The following is a 23959-nucleotide window of genomic DNA, read 5'->3' as shown; positions in this document are numbered from 1 at the left end:
CCATAGGCAATGCCAGGGACTAATCATTTGCTCTCTGCTTGCTTTTTTTTTTGGCACAGCTTCAAGAATTGAGTTTCTCTTTAATGTGACTAGTAACAGCCCTCATGACATGTCCCCTTATTTATTTATCCATGCACAGAATCAACTTGTATAAGGACTTTTGGCTTTCCTTATCCATGCATTTGCTCTGAGTAAGCGATTTAGAAAGTGTTGGAGCCAGAGAGTATCATGCTTACCTCTAACACAAGTGGTCAGACACTATAGCTGGCGTCTGTGTTCTTCATCTATATCAGCCCCCTTTCCTAAAGGCAAGCAGGCCTACCAGTACTCTATTGCCCCCCAGGACTTACACACAATGCTATAGTACCTGGCTGCCACGCCGGGGCAGGTACGAACTGAGCACAGCAAACAGGTACTTGCGGTTGGCGTACGGGTAGAGTGGTTCAATGACAGTCCAGGTACAAGGCAATATCTAGAATATTCAGGGTCAAATCCATAGTCAAAAGGTAGGCTGTTTTTAGAGAGTAGTCGATATCTGATCCAAGGTCATAAATGAAGGGATCCAAAGAGCAGAGCAGGACAGACAAGCAGAAAGCTTGAAGTATGTGTTAAAAATGCAATATCACAAGCATGAGACAGCAGGATTGGCTGGCTTAAATCAGGTTTGGTCTCCACCCAGAGACCGGCCACATTAATCACCTTGCAGGTGGACAGATAGACAAGGAGAATGCCACGGCCAAAACCTGGATGCTGATATGAGGAGCAGGAGTGTTACATGCTCCTGACAGAGAGTCTGCAAAACAGCTTGGCAACCAAGAGTGGCAGAACCCTGTATGTACATGACAGGAGTATAATATCCACTTGCCGTCGGATAGATTTTACTCCCTTCGTGATCAGGCCCTTTTTTGCTGTTCAGAACAATTTTTTATAAAATAAAAATTTTGAAAAAAACAACAGTATTTTTTACTTTCTGCTATAAAACCTATCCAATAAAACATTTTTTAAAAATCTAATTTCTTCATAACTTTTGGCCAAAATGCATTTTGCTACATTGGTAAAGTGTTAGTGTCTACCATCTATGGGATATATATACTAGAATTTTCATTTATTTATTTTATACTACTAATGGTGGTGATCAGCGACTTATAACAGGACTGCGATAGTGCAATGGACAATCTGACACTAACTGACACTGGGGGGAACTGACTAACTGCCACTGACATCACCAGTGACATTAATACAGTGATCAGTGCTAATAATATGCACTGTACTAATGACACTGGGTAGGAAGGGGTTAAGATCTAGGGTGATCAAGGGATTAAATGTGTGCCTAAGTATGTGTAATGTGTGTACAGTGGGCTGTTTTTACTAAGGATCCCGTCAGTGAACAGAGCTCTGTATTGTTTACAATCACATAGTTCTATTTTATGAATCACTTAGCTGATCAGTGGGTGCCATCGCTCAATCATTGGCTGAAACCTGCTAATCGGCTTGTGCTGTAATGAATCACAGCATAGCCGGGCCGGCGGGTGTGCATATTATGTACTAGGTACGTGATCAAGCGCATATAGACCGCTTTGCCGGCGTACTAGGACGTTAGGCGGTCGGCAACTGGATCTACATTATTTTCTGGTGTGGTATTTAATTAAAAATGCTTATGTTTTATTTTTCATAGAATAATCACCTATGAATGCTGTCCTGGATATGAAAAAGTGCCCGGAGAGAAAGGGTGCCCTGCAGGTAAATGTTTTAGTGTCTTTCTATGTCTAACATTTCTTTTCACATGCTGTGTTTTTAAAATTTATTTTCAAATACAAAAATGTTTGTTAGGGAGCATATGGATACATTTTTCCTTTTCGTTATATTCAAACTTCCATGGTAGCCCTGTTAAGCAGATATATTTTTGCAGTAGTGGTTTTTAGAGTTTTTCTGCTTTGAACTCCAGATGTAGGAATTTTTGCTGTCTGTTTTAAATAGTCATATAGAGTATGGGCTTTGAGGTCTGTTCACAACATTGATTGCTGTGAATGTTATGGTGCCTAGTGTTCCTCTAAAATTTATGGTATATTTTATGAAATGATCAATCTATCTTTCTTCTCTCTCTCTTTCTCTCTCTCTCTCTGTCTCTCTTTGTCTCTCTCTGTCTCTCTCTGTCTCTCTCTCTCTGTCTCTCTCTCTCTCTCTCTCTCTCTCTCTCTCTCTCTCTCTCTCTCTCTGTCTCTCTTTGTCTCTCTCTGTCTCTCTCTGTCTCTCTCTGTCTCTGTCTCTGTCTCTGTCTCTCTCTCTCTCTCTCTCTCTCTGTCTTTCTTTGTCTCTCTCTGTCTCTCTCTGTCTCTCTCTCTCTGTCTCTCTTTGTCTCTCTCTCTGTCTCTCTCTCTCTCTGTCTCTCTCTGTCTCTCTCTCTCTCTCTGTCTCTCTGTCTCTCTTTGTCTCTCTCTATCTCTCTTTCTCTCTCTCTCTCTCTCTCTCTCTCTTTCTCTCTCTCTCTCTGTCTCTCTCTGTCTCTCTCTGTCTCTGTCTCTCTCTCTCTCTCGCTGTCTCTCTCTGTCTCTCTCTCTCTGTCTATCTCTCTCTCTGTCTCTCTCTCTCTGTCTGTCTCTCTGTCTCTCTCTCTCTCTGTCTCTCTCTGTCTCTCTCTCTGTCTCTCTCTGTCTCTCTCTGTCTCTCTCTCTGTCTCTCTCTCTCTCTCTCTGTCTCTCTCTCTGTCTCTCTCTGTCTCTCTCTCTCTCTGTCTCTCTTTGTCTCTCTCTCTCTCTCTCTCTCTCTCTCTCTCTCTCTCTGTCTCTCTCTCTGTCTCTCTCTCTCTGTCTCTCTCTGTCTCTCTCTCTGTCTCTCTCTCTGTCTCTCTCTCTCTGTCTCTCTTTGTCTCTATCTGTCTCTCTCTGTCTCTCTCTGTCTCTGTCTCTCTCTGTCTGTCTGTCTGTCTGTCTGTCTGTCTCTCTCTCTCCATCTGTCTCTCTCTCTCTCTGTCTCTCTCTCTCTCTCTGTCTCTCTCTCTCTCTCTAATTTTCTTCATTGTTATTTTGCAGACGTTTTGTGTTTGTCAAATTATGATTGCTCTGTTAATGCATTTGTGTTTCTCATCCAGAAATGCAGACTTCAAATATAACTGTTTTCAATTTTCATCTGGTAAAAAAACACCTCATTTCTTCAGCATTGTTAATAACAGAATATTTTCAGAGTTACAGAAGTTGCCTGAGAGCAGTTTTACAGTTAAAATTCCAATTTTTTTCATGTCAGTTTGGACCAAATGAGCACCTATTACACCAAACCCGAGTGCTGAGCTCTAATTGCATATTCCGTATACCTGCTTTAAAGATGGTTCCATAAAAAAATAAATAAAAGAAAAAAAGAGTCAATAACAGGCACAACAGTCAATGCTGGAGCAGTTTTGTCAAAATAGGAGAAGACAGAATGTGGAGCAATTGTGCTTTGCAACCAATCAGCTTCTATCTTCAGCTTGTTCAGTCTAGCTTTAAAAATAAAAGAAAGAAGCCGATTGGTGGCCATGCACAGCTGCTCCATATTCTGTCTGCTCCGGTTTTGATAAATTCCCTTCATTGTTCCTCAATACAGCAGCTAGTAAAGCAAAAACTCTGTTGAGCTTTTGATAGTATTGTGCAATCCAGTATGATTTTAAGCTTCTACAACAAGCGCCAGGTAATACCTTGAGCCAGACATGGACAACAACTACTGCTTTAAGGAGCTCCTGCATATAAAAACGTAATCACAGCGCAAACTGTTATGCCCTAAACAGATTGCAGCAGCATAAAAAAACAGACCTGAATTTGTGGGCCATATATGACACAAAATTTGTTTTACGCCCTAGCTAAGCAGCTTTCTACTTTCTCTTAGCATGTTTTCTTGTTCACATGTGGATTCCACATTGGGTCTTATATATGGTGATGTGTTCTGTGGGTCACCATGGCTGAAAGTGTGACTCACACTATGGGTACATATATCACTTTCAGTAGCATCCTTTGACTATCAGTACCATTTCTTTATTGAAGAAAACAGCTGAACGGCCGTACTCCAAATAACACCTTTTATTCATGGCAAAACAGTGTAGAAGATCCAAAATCTCTTACATCTTGGTGATGAAAGGTACAGACAGGCTAACACGTTTCACATCAGTATAGATGCTTAATTATAGCTATGATTAAGCATCTATACTGATGTGAAATGCGTTAGCCTGTCTTTACCTTTCATCACCACGATGTAGGAGATTTTGGATCTTCTACACTGTTTTGCCAAAAAAAAAGCGTTGGCTGTGCATACAGGTTAACATGCATTGGGAAAACCACAATGACATTGTTTTAATGGTAAATATGTGATTGACTAAATAGATTTTAGTTTTATCTTGTTCTTGATATAGCTCAGTGGACCAATGCTGATGATAAAATCAAAGCTTGCTAGTTGCATCTACAGGTCAAATTCAAAACAACCCTTTTGATTATTTGCATGGATGGCTTAGATGCAAATTAGAAATTTGATGTGGATTAAAAAATGGATCAAAAGGATACTACATGGAACCCAAAATAATTTACAGTTAACATCCTAATGACTTTCTGCAATTTCACAAACTTTCATATCATCCACAGCACTTCCTCTTTCAAACATTTATGAAACCCTGGGAGTTGTTGAAGCAGCTACAACACAAATATATTCAGAGAAAGCCAACCTAAAGCCTGAAATTGAAGGTCCTGGCAGTTTTACTATTTTTGCACCAAGCAACGAGGCATGGAAAGCTTTGCCAGCTGTAAGTACTCAGTTCTCTCCAATAAGGATAATGCAGGATTAATAGGTTGTGTAAATTAGCAGAAAACATGGTAAATAACAAACATATGGGCCATTTTTCTTGCTTCCTTTTTGACCTATTTATTTCTACATATGTTCTACAGGAAATATTAGATGCCTTAGTGAGCAACGTTAACATTGAGCTTCTGAACGCACTCCGGTATCATATGGTCGACAGACGCCTTCTCACAGATGAGCTGAAACATGGAATTACCATACCATCAATGTATCAAAACCTTGACATACATGTACACCACTATCCCAATGGTGTAAGTATCTTTTGATTCAGCACAGATTTAAAGCTTGATAGTGAACTACAACGATCACATAAAAATCCGCAATCAGGAAAATATGAATGAACGGTGCATATAAATGTACGCAAAGTTTTTTACATGCTTGCATTTGATTGTCATTTGTGGACCTTCATCCCAGGATTATGGTTAACAAAATATGTTGAAGCATTTTTATAGGCAAAAACAGAATTATGCATGACGAGCTACATATGTCTTCTTTCTCTTCACACAAAGAAACAGTTGTTATCATCTAACTGATACAAATTCAGTAGGTGCAATACGTATTAAAAGAAAAGTATAATGCGTGCAATCTGTGTGCATATATTTCTCATTATTATTACAGTGTTCACCTTAACATATATCTTAGGCCTAAAACAACAATTATAATATAATGCAGCTTACCAGCACTGTTGGGCCCATTCACACCTTTATGGCAATGCTTGTTATATGCATCAGTGAATGAAGTGCCATTCGTTCTGAATGGCATCCCAGTGCAGCTTGCGGTATCAGGAGCAGTGTAGCATTGTTGCTGCATCATCCCTGGAAGCCGCATTAGGAAGATTTTATTGGCAGACTCCAAAGATATTTGTGAGATTTTGCAGGGGCACTAAGAGAAAATGTTATGTAGAGATATGCTGCAGCACATATTTTTTAATGGGATGCTGTAGTTCTTCTATATGGTGGTTGCATGATTTTTTCCATGCTAGGCACTGTATATACTTCTGTAGATACAGAAAAATACCTTTTAATGCTGATAGAAATCCAGTATCCTTGTCATACCCTGTGTTCTGTATTACTAACTGAATAATTGTTAGCAGCTACTTTTTAGGCTTTGTTCTGTGAACTATAAAACAACTACGCTCTGTGTAATGTAAAAAAGAGAGGATGATGTGTTTGTAGTCCAGATCCGTAGAACAGCCTAGGATGACAACATTGTTGTTCCATAGATACAGTGCAGTTAGTGAGTATTGTCATACTAGGACAGGGAGTGTATTTCTGTCAGGATCAGAATCATCAGTACAAGAAAAAAAGGCTAAAAAAAACATAAAACCAATGCTTTCACTAAAGGCTGAACTTCAATATATTCAATTTGTGTTGATGGATTTAGATGTGCTTCAAAAATGATTTTTCGTGTGATTTTTTTTTCTATGTTCACGCTTCTTTTTTTTTTTAATTATTTAAATATAGCATTAAGTAATGCAACTCAGGCTTGCATAGTGAGAAAGAACAATAAAGCAGAATCATTGTGTAGTGTTGCTAAGCAGGAAACAGGGCCAGTGTTTCTATTAAGAAAATATGGTTGCCCTCTTTTTTTTCTTACTTTTTTCAGTAAAAACTATAGAAACAAGTTTTTTTTTTTAAATAACACACACTGGTGAAGATACTAAAGGTACTAAAACGGGTACACACAGAATCTGAGGCAGGTGTGCATAGTAACCATTCAGCTTCTAAGTTCAGCTTGTTCAATTAAGCTTTGACAATAAGTTCCCGTTCATAGTGGTGTGATTTGATAGGTCAAATCCCATGTCAAATCAAAGCTTATTGCTGGCAATAGGAGCGTCCCAATTAATGAAACGCCGACTTTGAGGTGCCGTACTGATTTCCAAAGGTAGTTCCTGCACTACTTTTGGTGACTTCGGGGGGCGATTTCAATAGACATCTATGCATGAACTCGCACAGATGTCTTTCAAATCGCCCCCGAACTCGCAATGAAATGCGGGTTTGAAATCGTGCAAATTCAGCTGAACTCCCATGATTTCAAACCCGCCTCCAATGTGAATGAGGGCTAAAACATAAAGGCTGATTGGTTATTATGCACAGCTGCATCAGATTCTGTGTGTACCTGTTTTAGTTAATCTCTGCCCCCTTGTCTTTATTTTTTAAAGTATATGTAAATATAAAAATCTAAATGCCTGTACCTGGGGTAAACTAATGGACAAAATGCAAGCCAATCTAAAAGTTAGAAATTAGAACAATAGATACCATATGACCATTCCTTAGTGTAGGGATTTCTGGCAAGAACCACTGTGAAAGTGCAGGGTTTTGTCACTTCCTGTTTTGTTCATGCCTGTCTCAGATTGTAGTACCTACAAGCCCACACATAAATCCACACTGCTGTGTGGGAGAGTAAGGATTTTTATTATTATTTTTAATGTCATACATTTAGTTAGCAGTCTATATATGGGAAATTCCAGCAGCAACATATAGCATGTGCACACCCTTCTACTGTCTCTCTGCAGTGGTGGGCAAGCAAGGGTAAAAATATAATTACTATACAGCTACACAACAGACAAGCTTTGTCATCTTTATAATATTTGTGATATCTGGCAGGATGGGCAGGTAAAATCATAAAAAGACACAGGGATAAGAAGTAATAATTTGCTGTTACAATGCAGAGGTGCATTGGGTAGCTGACCTCTGCAGTTTTACATTTTGGGTTCGCATACACTACTGATCTCTTTAACATGTGTATATATAATGGAAACAAAAAACAATTGCCATATATATGTTTAATATTTTATTGTTTTCTTTTAAAGATTGTTACAGTAAACTGTGCCAGACTTATAAAGGCGGATCATCATGCAACAAATGGTGTAGTCCATGTGATTGATAAAGTAATTACAGCCATCACAAACAATATTGCCCAAGTGGTTGATACCGAGGACAGCCTGGAGACCCTTCGAGTAAGTTCCTATTTCCCATATTAGAAAATGCTGGACTTGTATAAACAGTGTTTTAGTCACCATAAAAGTGATGGAAATTAACATTTTATTGAGCTGACAGTGGTGGGAGGAATAAAAACCACTTCCTTGAAAATCAGTATGACTGTTAATTTTGCAGAAGTTCAAGAACAGCTGTTGGTAAGAAAAGTTAAAGCAAAAAATAACTATTCTGTGAATAAACATTTTTGTAGTCTGTGAATAGAAAAGGTTCGTCTGAACAAGATTTAGGCTGGGTTCACACCTATGCAAATTGGATGTGGGTTTCCTCAGAAGCAAATATAAGGGTGAATATCTAATGTACAAATATATCAGTTTAAAATATCACATTTCAATCAGTTATCTAGAAAAAAAGAACTTACTAGAATAGCAATTTATAGATAAGATACAGTAAATAAAATCTGTTTCAGCATTCACATGTGCAGTAATCCATGAAACACAGAAGGTGAGACTGCAGAGGATTATGGAGGTGCTTGTCTTTAACGTAAAGTGTCTGTGAACTGATATCACAAAAATGTTTAAATACTGCTAAAACTTTTCATAAAATTACAAATTTGCCCCAAATCTTATGTCCATACCCCAGATATTTATGAGATTTTGCATCTCCTTTTTTTAAATGGCTAAATATCAATGGTCTATGGATCAAGATAATAAAAACATGAATCAATCCTTCTAATAAAATATATTAAAGATGGCAATACATATCCCCAAAGATTTTTTTTTTAAATCCAACTTACTCTAATGGCATTGTATTCAAATATAGGAGTCACTAGCCTTTCTACCAGATCCCTAGCCTTCACATGGAAGCCCAGGGTCCAATGGGAGCTCCCTTCTTTAAAATTCTCTGCTGCGCCACAAGGCCATGTCTCATGGCATAGAATAATGATGTAAGATATCCAGCATACCCACATTGAGGACATAATTCTGCACAAGCAGCAGCATGAAAAGAGTGAACAAAACATTCCTCGAGAGAAATCCCAAGGGTGGACTCAATACTGGCACCGGCCCAAGACAAAATCCTCCTACCTACAGGACTTTAATAGCAAGGGTGAATATGCTCAACCCTCCTAGGCAAATGCCAGTGCCCCAACCTCTGCAGGGATACAATGAAACTCCACATCCTCGTTAGGGTTGGGGAGTTGTAGTGTCACCCTATCCTTAAAAGGATGGGACACTGCTATTTGGGTGGCAATGGGTGATAAATATAATGAATAAGTAGATATTGAAAAAGCATGATTGATGAACCAAGAATACCCTCTATATGTTCTATGCACAAGTTGGGATCACTATTTTTTATTAATAGCATTGATTTGTAAAGGTATTTAATGTCATGGAATAAATACTATATCATTTTTACAGTAAGTTGTGATATGATCTGTTTAGTACCTGAAATATCCATCTCTTTTTGTCTTTTTTTTTAGTGCAAATTACAGGAGGTTGGTACATGATATTGCTTTAATATGGCATGTCCATACATAATAGTAATAGTAATTTTATTATATTTTTTACTGTAGTCTATTTTTTCTAAAAAAAAAAAAAAAAAAAAAAAAGAAGAATCGAGATTGGAAAAACACCTATATAAAATAACTTTAATGAAATGTTCTTTTTATATTTAAGGCTGCTATAGCTGCATCAGGGCTCATTGATATGCTGGAATCTGAAGATAAACAGTACACACTTCTTGCTCCCACCAATGAAGCCTTTGAAAAGGTTTCACCAGAAACACTCAACAGAATCCTTGGTGACCCAGAGGCATTGAAAGGTAGCCTACCTGTGCAAAAACCTGATCATATGCTGAAAATTAGGTGGTCCTTTTAACATCATGTTGTATACCATCACTGAGAGCTATGTTTTTCAAAGTATCCTAAGCATATAACATACATATCTACATAGTACACCACTATTTGTGCTAAGATGGATAACAAAACCAACCCGTCCCATTTATCAGTATATAAAAAAAAAAAAATATGTTTGCTAAATCCACCATTCACATATTAAAATCTGCAATTTGTAGAATACAATTTTTATTTTCAATATTTTGAAATTAAGAGCCACAGTTAATTTCTACACATACTGGTATTAGAACAGGAGTGAAGATACATTTTATTGTCATTGTGAATAAATGGTAAAAACTAGGTCCAGGTTCTGGTTGAACATGCAACAAACTACCAAAAATGGAATTCCTGGCCTTTGAAATAAAGTCACGTGACTTACAGGTAATATAATACAGGACTTTCTTATGCACCAGCCCCCTCACTATAAAAGGCAGGGTTCCCATCAGCCATTTGTCAAAGTAGAAAGCGAGAACCAACAATGCGTGATTAGAGAGAGAGTGCTTTATACTGTGAAATGTGTGGACCCAACAGTACTTTCTAGTACTTCGTTTTTGTATGTGTTAGCAACAACTTCACCTGCCACCCCATCTCCCCCTTTCCCCAGTTTTTTTTTTTTTTACTTTTTAGTATTTTACTGAAATATTTTTTGTCATTCTTACAGTATTTTCAATTTTTACTTTTGTTTTACTTTTTTTGGAGTTAAGGTTTAGCGTTTCAGGGTTTCTTTTTTTGGAGGTAGATATACGGTAATTTTTAATTGCATTTATTTTATTTTTTTTTCTAATCCTTTATTTTAACAAAAAAGTATGCAACAAACCGCATCCAGAATTTTTCTAGGGCTTTTTTTTTTTTACAATTTTGGGGTCCACAGAGTAAACTTATTTCTGACAGAGGCAAAGTTACCCTTTGTACACCGAATCACCATATCAGAAAACAATGTTCTGATGGGGTATACCACCATCCACTTTGTTTGTGTGATGATTGGGGATATCAGGATGGGAGGGGACGTGGGCAATGTGGGGTTGTGGTTTTGAAGTATTTTTGTGCACTCTGTTTTAACATTTTTTAAACTTGTATAAAAAAAAAAAAGTGACATACCTCACAACCATCCCTGATTTCTTGGGACCGTCCTGGTATTTCAAAAAAATCCTGGAATTTGTGGATACAGTGACTGTGAGGGACCACTCTTCAGCCTGCTTTATGGAACTATTGGAAGGTGTCAGATGGGACAATATCCCATATAAAGTTGTATTGTATCCATCGTACTCCTTTGGGCATGCCTACAGTTCGTGTAGGGTGCTGTAGTGGTTTGGTCGAAGGCCCTACTATACAATCATTGTAAGATAAGGATTTTCACCAGTACACCTTGGTATAGAGATAATTTTCCGCTTTATTTATATAAAGTAAGGCCTCATGCATAATTGACATTTTGACAGCTGCTTTTAAGGGCGTCTGGTGTTTTTTTTTTCCCTACCTCTAAACACCTCTCCGTGTTAGCCTATGTGTCCATGCACACATAGGCTTTTAGCAGCGTTTAGTGGCAGGAGCTTTTAGAGGCAGCAGAGTTTGGGCATAAAAAATGCTTGACGCTTCTAAAATTTGCTAAACGTGCCTAATTGCACCTAAATGCTAGTGCTTGAGCATTAATTCATTTCAATGGGCAGAATAAATTATTTATTGAGGCCAATTAAATGAATTAATGCCCAAGAGCTTGATGTCTGTAAAAGCTCCTCAAAGCTTGTAAAAGTTTTAGACACTTTTACAAGCATCAGACATTTTTTCTGCAAAAGCACTTCTGGCTTCTAGGAGAGTTCTGTGTGCCTGAGGCCTAATAGGCATCACAGGCCAATGTTTCAGGACCTTCCAGGATCATAAAGTAAGCAGGGCCATATTTCAAATGACACCAACCAAACACTTACAGCCATGGCCAAAAGTTTTGAGAATGACACAAATATTAATTTACACAAAGTCTGCTGCCTCCGTTTTTATGATGGCAATTTGCATACACTCCAGAATGTTATGAGGAGTGATCAGTTGAATTTCAATTAAATGCTAAGTTCCTCTTTGCCATGAAAATGAACTTAATCCCATAAAAAACATTTCCACTGCATTTGTGAAGAAGGCTTCAGGGAGCCCAACAGGGGCGGCTCATCCATTAAGGGTGCACGGACGCCGCCCCCACTATTCATGCGTCTGGCCTCCATGCAGTACAAAACAGATTACAGCGCACACATACAAAAATTACATTTATCCTGCAAGGCTAGTTAAAAACACCTGAACATATTCAAAAATACGGGGGTTTGGTCACGCTATATGGTCATATAGTGCTAAGTAGGGATGAGCCAAACACCTCCCGGTTAGTTTTGCATCCAGAACATGCGAACGGATGGAAAGTTCGCACGAACATACGAACACCGTTAAAGTCTATGGGACTCGAACATGAGAAATCAAAAGTGCGAATTTTAAAGGCTAATATACAAGTTATTGTCCTAAAAAGGGTTTGGGGACTCGGATCCTGCCCCGGGAGACATGTATCAATGCAAAAGAAAGTTTTAAAAACAGACGTTTTTTCGGGAGCAGTGATTTTATTGATGCTTAACCACTCCCCACCCGGCCACTGCACATAAACGGCCGGGTGGGTGCTCTCTCCTTCTGAGTGGACGTTCCGGAACGTCCCTCAGAATGAGGCGGATCGTGCGCGCGTGCGTGTGCCTGCGCGTGCGTGTGCCTGCGCAGCGGCGTGATCCCGATGCGCTCGTGTCACCCGGACACGGAGCATCTCTGATCGGCAGGAGGGCTCTGTGATTGGCCCTCCTGATCACATGATGGCCGTGTCCAATCACGGCTGTCATGTGATGTAAACAGAGAGCCGGTTGCTAGGCACTCCTCACACAGAAGTTGTCGGTGAGGAGAGGAAAGCGGATCGCTGCGGCTGGCTGGTGATCAGTTAGTATGAGCTGTTTTTTACAGCTTTTTACTCACTGATCACCAGTGTAAGACACAAATGTAAAACACACATGTACACAAATGTAAAACACACATGTACACAATGTAAAACACACATGTAAAACATGTGCAAAATGTAAAATACATGTCCCCACACACATGTTCCCACATAGTAAAAACACCTGTCCCCCACAGATTTAACAGTAAAATCACATGTCCCAATGATTATCTGCACACATATGTCCGTGATCACCTGCGCATGTCTGTACATGATCATTTGCATACATATGTCCGTGATCACACGAACCAATTATTATACACAACGGGATTTTTTTTTACCAAAGACATGTAGCAGAATACATGTTGGCTTAAATTTATGACAAAATTCAATTTTATTGGATTTCTTTTAAAATAGAAAGAAGAAAATATTGTTATTTTTTTCAAATTTCCACTCTTTTTTCGCTTATATCGCAAAAAATAAAAAACTGAGTCATGAATAAATATCACCAAAAGAAAGCTCTATTTGTGCGAACAAAATGATAAAAATTTCATTTTGGTACAGCGTAGCATGACCGCGCAATTTTCATTGAAAGTGTGATAGCGCTGAAAGCTGAAAATTGGTCTGGGAAGGAAGGGGGTGAAAGTGCCCAGTATTGAGGTGGTTAAAGTGAAAAAATAAAAGTTAAATATTCCTTTAAATATCATACCTGAGGGGTGTCTATGGTATGCCTGTAAAGTGGGGCATGTTTACTGTGTTTAGAACAGTCCCTGCACAAAAAGACATTTCTAAAGGAATAAAAGTAATTTAAAACTGCTTGCGGCTGTAATGTAATGTCGGGTCCCGGCAGTATGGATGAAAATTATTGAGAAAAATGGCATGGGTAACTCCCCCAGCCCATTACCAGGCCCTTTGGGTCTTGTATGGATATTAAGGGGAACCCCGCACCCAAATTAAAAAAAGAAAAGGCTTGGGGCCCCCAGGCCCTATATACTATGAACAGCAGTATACAGGCGGTCCAAACAAGACAGGGACTCTAGGTTTGTTCTTAAGTTGATTCTGTTTGTAATGTGGAACAGGTACAATTTTTAAGTGTGGCTCCAGCCAAAAAATCAATTTTTAAGCTTTTTGGATAACATAGGGAAGGGTTATCATCACCCCTGTAACATTTGTTTTGCTGTCTGTGCCCCTGTTCAGAAGATTTCACCTCACTTTCTGTCCCAATGACAATTGGATTTTGAAAATTTGGGTTTTTTAAGGAAACAAGGATTGGTGATAATAAAGCATCAGTGGAGACACCTTTTTCCCATATTAACTCTTACAGGAGAGAATTTCCCTTCCTAGGGGTAGATTTCCGCTCACCACCTGTTGTCTCCCTCCGTTTGTAAGTAGTGGTCGTTTGTAAGTCAGATGTTTGAAAATAGGGGACCGCCTGTATATACGATACGGCCTGATCTATATACTCTGCAGAAATGTGGGCCTTAGGTGTTGGTGGTACCAGAACACTGTAAGCCCTTACAGTTACTCTTGGTGGGTGCTGGAATGGGCCCTGCTGTGAAATATTATATCAAGAATTGTAATTACATGCCCCTGTTGAACAGGGTCAGAAAAACTGGGCCTTTGGTGGTGGTGGTGGGGGTGCCACAACACTGTAAGCCCTCACAGTTACTCTTGGTGGGAGCTGGAATGGGCCCTGCTGTGAAATATTATATCAAGAATTGGAATTACATGCCCCTGTTGAACAGGGTCAGAAAAATTGGGCCTTTGGTGGTGGTGTGGTGGTGTTGCCACAACACTGTAAGCCCTCACAGTTATGCCCCGTACACACGGTCGGATTTTCCGACGGAAAATGTGTGATAGGACCTTGTTGTCGGAAATTCCGACCGTGTGTGGGCTCCATCACACATTTTCCATCGGATTTTCCGACAACAAGGTCCTATCACACATTTTCCGTCGGACCGTCGAACAAAGTCCGACCGTGTGTACGGGACATAACTCTTGGTGGGCACAGGAACAGGCCCTGCTGTGAAATATTAGATCAAAAATTGTAATTACATGCCCCTGTTAAACAGGGGCAGAAAAATTGGGTCTTGGTGGTGGTGCCACAACACTGTAACTCCTCACAGATTCTGTTGTTGAGCACAGGAACGAGCCCTGCTGTGAAATATTAGATCAAAAATTGTAATTACGTGCCCCTATTAAACAGGGGCAGAAAAATTGGGCCTTAGGCACTGGTGCTGGTGCCACAACACTGTAACCCCTCACAGATACTCTAATTGAGCGCAGGAATGAGCCCTGCTGCAAAATATTACAGCAACAATTGTAATTACATGCCCCTGTTAAACAGGGGCAGAAAAATTGGGCCTCAGGCACTAGTGCTGGTGCCACAACACTGCAACACCCTCACAGAGGCTTTAGGCACTGGTGGTGGTTCCCAGAACCAAAAATGGTCTTAGAAGCTATCAACATGAACATTGAGGAGGAATATGATAGTCACTCAGCATAACAGGAAAGTCACTCAGCATCAGCATAGGCAGTCTTCAAGGGATCTCACATTCATAAAAAAATTAATCGGTTACATCAGCATCAGGTGCTTGGTAGCTGGTGATCCATGACTAATTCATTTTTATGAAGGTGAGCCGAACAACCGAGTCTGTGGACAGGTGCACTCTGTGATCGGTTACAAAGCCTCCAGTAGGACTGAATGTGCGTTCAGATAGAACGTTGGATGCAGGACAGGCCAGTAGCTCATTTGCATACTGTGCAAGCTATGGCCAGTGATCCATCCTCAAGACCCAGTAACCCAGTGGATTTTCGGTTGGAAAGGTGTCCAAGTCTGATCTTGCCCCAAGGTATTCCTGCACCATGTAAATCAGACGCTAGTGATGGTTGCTGGACTAAAAAATTGTCTGAACGCAACGGTCAGACGTCCACCTTCTCCACCGCTCCTTCTTTGACTGACCGAAAGCCTCAGCAACATGTTGTCCAGGAGGACCAGGAAATTGCAACCTCCCAGGCTCTGGAAACGCATTGCACAAACCTTTCTGCAAGGCCTCCCGAAGAGGTTTCATCCTCTGCTCCCTCTGCGAAGGCTGGATACATTCCGCAACCTTACCCTTGTAACGTGGATCAAGAAGGGTTGCCAGCCAGTACTGATCCCTCTCCTTGATACCACGAATCCGAGGGTCCTTTCGCAGGCTTTGCAGGATTAGGGAGGCCATGCAGCGTAGGTTTGCTGAGGCATTCGGTCCGGAGACCTCTGGGTCACTAAGGACAGCCGGATCCACAGCCACCTCCTGCCAGCAACGTACAAGTCCATGGGTTTCTGGGGACTGAAAATGATCCGTTGAAGACTGCTGCTGATGCTGAGTGCCAGGCTCCACCTCCATGCTGACACAATCCTCCTCCTCCTCCTCTTCCTGTGTGATAGGCAGGCCCACAGGAATACTTTCTGGATAAAGGAGGCCTTGAGAGGTAAGGAAGTCTTCCTCTTTCTCCCTCTGTACTGCCTCAAGTGCCCTGTCCATTATTCCACGCAGCATATGCTCCAACAGGAAGACAAGAGGGACAGTATCACTGATGCATGCACTGTCACTGCTCATCATCCTCGTGGCCTCCTCAAATGGTGAAAGGACAGTGCATGCATCCCTGATCATTAGCCGCAAAAAAAAGGCAAGCTCCCCTGACTCCCCATACTCACACAGGTACTCATTGATGGCCCTCTGCTGCATGTTCAGCCGCTGCAGCATTGCCAACGTTGAGTTCCACCTGGTGGGCATGTCACAGATAAGGCGGTTCTTGGGCAGGTTGCATTCCTTTTGAAGGTCAGCCAGCCAAGCACTGGCATTATATGACCGGTGGAAATGCCCACAGACTTTCCTGGCCTGCCTCAGGAGAGTCTGTAAGCCCGGGTACCTGCACAAGAACCACTGCACCACCAAATTAAGGACGTGAGCCAAACAGGGAACATGGGTCAAGTGTCCCTGTCAGAGGGCAGAGAGGAGGTTGGTGCCATTGTCGCAAACAACCATTCCTGTCTGAAGCTGGTATGGCGTCAACCACCTCTGAACCTGCCCCTGCAGAGCTGCCAGAATCTCTGCCCCAGTGTGGCTTCTGTCCCCTAAGCAGACCAACTCAAGCACCGCATCGCATCTTTTTGCCTGAGTGCTTGCGTAGCCCCTAGAACGTCTACGGAGCACCGCTGGTTCTGAGGACAAATCTGCACAGGAAGAGGCCATAGAGGAAGAAGAAGAATCACCACTACCAGCATTTTGGAGGCATGGTGGCAGAACAAGCTCCAACAATACTGCACCATGTCCTGCATCCTTCCCAGCTGCCAGCAGGGTTACCCAGTGCGCCGTGAAAGAAAGGTAACGTCCTTGTCCATGCCTGCTGGACCATGAGTCAGCGGTAATATGCACCTTACCGCTGACCACCCTGTCCAACGAGGCCAAGACATTGCCTTCCACATGCCGGTAGAGAGCCGGAATGGCCTTCCGAGAAAAAAAATGGCGTTTGGGAACCTGCCACTGAAGTACCGCACATTCCACAAATTCTCGAAAGGGGGCAGAGTCTACCAGCTGAAAAGGCAGCAGTTGGAGTGCTAGCAATTTAGCCAAACTAGCATTCAGCCGCTGAGCATGTGGATGGCTGGGACCAAATTTCTTTCAGTTTAGCAACTGGAGTAGGGAAATTTGCTTGCTACAATCGGATTTTGGTCTACCGCTAGCAGATTGCCCGCAAGTGCTTGGGGCACCTAATTCTACACCTTCATTCCTCTCAGTGCAGGTCTCTGAGAGGACTGAAGGTATAGTGGGGTTGGAGATCCCAGCTGATGATGATCAAGGAGAGGTCCGCCTTGTTCTTTGGTGTGGGTCTTTTAAGTACTGTTGCCAACGGATTGCATGGGAGCTCGACATATGTCTGGTCAAGCATGTGGTGCCCAAGCGGCTGCTGTTTTGGGCATGCTTGATACGCTTCAGACATATGTTGCAAACAGCAATGGTGCAATCTGCTGCACACGTCTCAAAAAAGGCCCACACCAAAGAACTTTTGAAAGAACGTGCGGAGTCAGTAGCGCCCTGCACATGCGGAGCTCTGTGGTATGATGCAGTCAGTTGGCTGTCCTTAAGCTGGCCCTTGGAGGGCATCCTGCCTCATTGGAGATGTGCCTCCTCCTCCTCCTCTCTTCTTCATGCCATGTAGAGTCAGTGACCTCATCATTCCCTCCCTCCTCACCACTTGAGCAAACCTGGCAGTATGCTGCAGCTGGGGGAATATGACTGACAGTTTCTTGTCCTTCTTGGGCACCCCCTCTCTCTGGGCTCATGTTACTGCCTTCATCCTCAACCTGGGTACCATCAAAACGCTGCGCATCCTCCTGCAGCATGTACCTTACACTGTGGTCGAACAGTTCGGGGGACTCCTCAGGACATGATGGTAGGGCTAGGGAAGGAGTGACTGATGCCATTGAGCCGATGGAATAGGCCGCTTTGGCAGCTGCATTAGCAGCCAAACTTTTCTTAGCCTGGGTGACAGAGGATGAGGAGGATCAGGACGGCTTTGTGATCCACTCTACCAACTCTTCTGCATGTTGTGGCTCAACACGGCCAGCTCTTGAAAAAAAGGACAAGCGTGCCCCACGGCCACGTGCTGAGGATGCACCATGTCCAAGACCAGCACTGTTGGCTGTAGACACAGAGCTTGCTTGCCCTCTTTTAGTGGCCTGTGAGTGTCTGCCTTTCCTTGGTGGCCTTCCAGACATGCTGTAAAATTGAATTAGCAAAACACCGCCTGAAGTTTACTAGAAAAATTACACCAGGAATGGCCTGCAATCAGGTATAGGCTTGGCTAGACTAGAATGCAGTGGATATATATGTAGGAGACTGTATATATATCTTTATGCACTGCAGATCACTGAATCGCCTGCCTGAAAGTGTCATTGAAAACATACACCAGGAAAGGCCTGTAGTCAGGTATAGGCTTGACTAGACTAGAATGCAGTGGATATATATGTAGGAGAGTGTATATATATATATATATATATATATATATATATATATATATATATATCTTTATGCACTGCAGAACACTGAATCACCTGCCTGGCCTGCCTGCCTGAAAGTGTCTTTGAATACGTACACCAGGAATGGCCTATAGTCAGGTATAGGCTTGGCTAGACTGGAACGCAGTGGATATATTTATGTTGGAGACTGTATATATATATATATATATATATATATATATATATATATATATATATATATATATATATATATATTTAATGCACTGCAGATCACTGAATCACTTCCTTGCCTGCCTGAAAGTGTATTTGAAAACGTACACCAGGAATGGCCTGCAGTCAGATATAGGCTTGGCTAGACTAGAATGCAGTGGATATATATATGTTGGAGACTGTATATATATTTAAAGCACTGCAGATCACTGAATCACTTGAAAACGTATACCAGCAATGGCCTGCAGTCAGATATAGGCTTGGCTAAACTGGAATGCAGTGGATATATATATGTTGGGGAGTGGAGACTGTATATATATTTAATGCATTGCAGATCACTGAATTATTTGCCTGCCTGCCTGAAAGTGTATTTGAAAATGTACACCAGCAATGGCCTGCAGTCTGATATAGGCTTGGCTAGACTAGAATGCAGTGGATATATATGTAGGAGAGTGGAGACTGTATATATATTTAATGCACTGCAGATCACTGAATCATTTGCCTGCCTGCCTGAAAGTGTATTTGAAAATGTACACCAGCAATGGCCTGCAGTCAGATATAGGCTTGGCTAGACTAGAATGCAGTGGATATATATGTAGGAGACAGTATATATATTTTATGCACTGCAGATCACTGAATAACCTGCCCGCCTGCCTGCCTGCCTGAAAGTGTCTTTGAATACGTACACCAGGAATGGCCTGTAGTCAGGTATAGTCTTGGCTAGACTAGAATGCAGTGGATATATATGTAGGAGATTGTATATATATTTAATGCACTGCAGATCACTGAATCACTTCCCTGCCTGCCTGAAAGTGTATTTGAAAATGTACACCAGCAATGGCCTGCAGTCAGATATAGGCTTGGCTAGACTGGAATGCAGTGGATATATATATGTTGGAGACTGTATATATATTGAATGCACTGCAGAGCACTGAATCCTTTGCCTGCCTGCCTGCCTTCCTGAGAGTGTATTTGAAAATGTACACCAGCAATGTCCTGCAGTCAGATATAGGCTTGGCTAGACTGGAATGCAGTGGATATATATATATATATATATATATATATATATATATATATATATATATGTTGGAGACTGTATATATATTTAATGCACTGCAGATCACTGAATCACTTGCCTGCCTGCCTGCCTGCTTGTCTGAAAGTGTATTTGAAAACGTACACCAGCAATGGCCTGCAGTCAGATATAGGCTTGGCTAAACTGGAATGCAGTGGATATATATATGTTGGGGAGTGGAGACTGTATATATATTTAATGCATTGCAGATCACTGAATCATTTGCCTGCCTGCCTGTCTGAAAGTGTATTTGAAAATGTACACCAGCAATGGCCTGCAGTCAGATATAGGCTTGGCTAAACTGGAATGCAGTGGATATATATATGTTGGGGAGTGGAGACTGTATATATATTTAATGCATTGCAGATCACTGAATCATTTGCCTGCCTGCCTGTCTGAAAGTGTATTTGAAAATGTACACCAGCAATGGCCTGCAGTCAGATATAGGCTTGGCTAGACTAGAATGCAGTGGATATATATGTAGGAGACAGTATATATATATTTTTATGCACTGCAGATCAATGAATAACCTGCCTGCCTGAAAGTGTAATTGAAAATGTATACCAGGAAATGCCTGTAGTTAGGTATAGGCTTGTAGGAGACTGTATATATATATATATATATATATATATATATATATATATATATATATATATATGCACTGTAGATCACTGAATCACCTGCCTGGCCTGCCTGCCTGAAAGTGTCTTTGAATACATACACCAGGAATGGCCTGTAGTCAGGTATAGGCTTGGCTAGACTAGAATGCAGTGGATATATATGTAGGAGAGTGTATATATATCTTTATGCACTGCAGATCACTGAATCACCTGCCTGGTCTGCCTACCTGAAAGTGTCTTTGAATATGTACACCAGGAATGGCCTATAGTCAGGTATAGGCTTGGCTAGACTGGAATGCAGTGGATATATATATATGTTGGAGACTGCAGATCACTGAATCACTTGCCTGCCTGAAAGTGTATTTGAAAATGTACACCAGCAATGGCCTTCAGTCAGATATAGGCTTGGCTAGACTGGAATGCAGTGGATATATATATATTGAAGACTGTATATATATTTAATGCACTGCAGATCACTGAATCACTTGCCTGCCTGCCTGAAAGTGTATTTGAAAATGTACACCAGCAATGGCCTGCAGTCAGATATAGGCTTGGCTAGACCGGAATGTAGTGGATATATATATGTTGGAGAGTGGAGACTGTATATATATTTAATGCACTGCAGATGAATGAATCATTTGCCTGCCTGCCTGCCTGAAAGTGTATTTTAAAATGTACACCAGCAATGGCCTGCAGTCAGATATAGGCTTGGCTAGACTAGAATGCAGTGGATATATATGTAGATGACAGTATATATATTTTATGCACTGCAGATCACTGAATAACCTGCCTGTCCTACCTGCCTGAAAGTGTATTTGAAAATGTACACCAGCAATGGCCTGCAGTCAGATATAGGCTTGGCTAGACTGGAATGCAGTGGATATATATATATTGAAGACTGTATATATATTTAATGCACTGCAGATCACTGAATCACTTGCCTGCCTGCCTGAAAGTGTATTTGAAAATGTACACCAGCAATGGCCTGCAGTCAGATATAGGCTTGGCTAGACCGGAATGTAGTGGATATATATATGTTGGAGAGTGGAGACTGTATATATATTTAATGCACTGCAGATGACTGAATCATTTGCCTGCCTGCCTGCCTGAAAGTGTATTTTAAAATGTACACCAGCAATGGCCTGCAGTCAGATATAGGCTTGGCTAGACTAGAATGCAGTGGATATATATGTAGATGACAGTATATATATTTTATGCACTGCAGATCACTGAATAACCTGCCTGTCCTACCTGCCTGAAAGTGTATTTGAATACATACACCAGGTATGGCCTGCAGTCAGATCTAGCTACACAGGATACAGTGTAAATATATATATGCAGCTAACTGAATCAACTGCCTGAAGTATATTATTAGAAACAGTACACCAGGAACGGACTGCAGTGAGATCTAGCTAAACTGGATACAGTGGTTATGTATATATGTATATATATATATATATATATATATATATATATATATATATATATATATATATATATATATTAAATACACTGCAGCTAACTGAGTCACCTGCCTGCCTGAAGTAGATTAGAAACAGTACCAGGAACAGACTGCCTGCTCAATCTAATGCCAGCAATACACTACACAGGGCCTACGTGCAGGCAGCCTTATATTGTATGGGGCGTATACTTAACCCCCTGAGCCATAATTGACCAAAGGCACCCTGCCTTTGGCCAATTATGGCTCTCTTTGCTGACGGCGTTGTGATTGGCCAAAGCATGCAGGTCATAGTGCATGCCTGGCCAATCATCAGCCAGCAAGGGAGGGGTGCTCCAGACCAAGAGACCTGGTCAGGGTCCATACAATAAACAAAAACATACTTGGGGGGCACATCCTAAAATGTTTTACATTCAAGATGGTGCTGCTATAAGACCAAAACCAGTACAAAACAGATTACAGCGCACACGTACAAAAATGACATTTATCCTGCAAGGCTAGTTAAAAACACTTGAACATATTCAAAAATACGGGGGTCACGCTATATGGTCATATAGTGCTAAGCCCACTTACTGTGACAAAGTACCCCAAATTAGTGTGTTCTACCCTAGTAATAGAATGAAAGAACCTGTGTCTCAACCAATGGAGATAAACCCCTCTATGTGGGAGAACTGAAGGGATGCACTGGTGGCCACTAATAAGAGGTAATGAAGAGGGGGAGGGGTGCTCCAGCCCAAGAGACCTGGTCAGGGTCAATACAATATACAAAAATATACTTGGGGGCACACCCTAAAATGCCTCCATGTAGGACGCCAGATGCATGGATTCCAATAGGAGGGGGGGTTTGAAGCACCCGATTAGAGCCACAGGCTCTAATGGTCTTCAAAATAGGGTGGGTTTGGGATGCAGAGCACTGCGAACCGAGCCCGTCCGGGTGTGTTACAATAGCAAATGAATATTCGCTATTGTAACACTGATCCTCCTCTGGGCCAATCAGAAAGTGGGTCTGGAGACCCGTTACACGATTGGCTGAAACGACAGGCGATCCTATTGGATGCCTAGGAGGAGGGGAGGAGGCAAACACACTGCGCAAGCCACCGTGATGGAGGAGAAGACACAGGAGCCGCTGCCCAATACCCGCCACCTAGATGGGGTAAGTGCCAGACCAACCAGCAGACAGCCAGCAAGTGAGCAGGTGGGGGGGAGGTGCCGCTTGCCACCCCCACAAAAAAACCTTAGGCCGCCACTGGCACCCAAGAAGGTCCAGCAAGTGCAAGGACTCTATCCTACAGTTGATTTAGCTGCAGGAGTGGGGAACCACCAGTCCAGAGCTTGCTCAGGAATGGCAGCAGGCAGGTGTGAGTACATCTGCATGCACAGTGAGGCAAAGAGTTTTGGAGGATGACCTGGTGTCAAGAAGGGCAGCAAAGAAGCCACTTCTCTCCAGGAAAAACATCAGGTAAAAAAAAATCTGATAAATTCCAAATATTGATTATGCAAGAATGGGCTGAAATCAGTCAGAATGTGGCCCATAAGTTGATTGACAGCATGCCAGGGCACATTGCAGAGGTCTTGAAAAAGAAAGGTCAACACTGCAAATATTGAATCTTTGCATAAACTTATTGTCATTTTCAATAAAAGCTTTTGACACTTATGAAATGCTTGTAATTATACTTTAGTATACCATAGTAACATCTGGCAAAAAGATCTAAAAGCAGCAGACTTTGTGAAAATTAATATTTGTGTCATTCACACAACTTTTGGCCACAGCAGTACATATAAACGAATACCTGTTTAACCTGTTTTTCTAAGTTTATAAATGGTGGATTGGCAGACTGTTATTTCTCCAGCACCATTTACAAACACTGACAAGCAAAACACCTTTGGGCAGACTTTGCATCCCCAATTGCTGTGTACCAAGCCTAGGTTGGTGGGTCCAATACCTGTTTTCCCCACTACACGTTGTGGCTCCTCCCACCAG

General features: G+C 41.5%; 1 protein-coding gene across 1 annotated transcript in view; it reads left to right on the top strand.

The window, feature by feature from the left end:
- Positions 1-23959, top strand: part of TGFBI (transforming growth factor beta induced) — a 140888-nt gene that overhangs the window by 44480 nt on the left and 72449 nt on the right. Inside the window, exons 3-7 of the mRNA XM_073620694.1 lie at positions 1676-1740; positions 4602-4759; positions 4902-5066; positions 7628-7774; positions 9428-9572. Of these exons, the coding sequence (XP_073476795.1) occupies positions 1676-1740; positions 4602-4759; positions 4902-5066; positions 7628-7774; positions 9428-9572 (680 nt within the window). The remainder of the gene's footprint in view (positions 1-1675; positions 1741-4601; positions 4760-4901; positions 5067-7627; positions 7775-9427; positions 9573-23959) is intronic.

The sequence above is a fragment of the Aquarana catesbeiana genome, linkage group LG03 (genome assembly GCF_042186555.1).
Source record: "Aquarana catesbeiana isolate 2022-GZ linkage group LG03, ASM4218655v1, whole genome shotgun sequence".
NCBI classification, from domain to species: domain Eukaryota; kingdom Metazoa; phylum Chordata; class Amphibia; order Anura; family Ranidae; genus Aquarana; species Aquarana catesbeiana.
The sequence above is the reverse complement of the archived record's forward strand: the minus strand, read 5'-3'. Positions and strand labels throughout refer to the sequence as shown.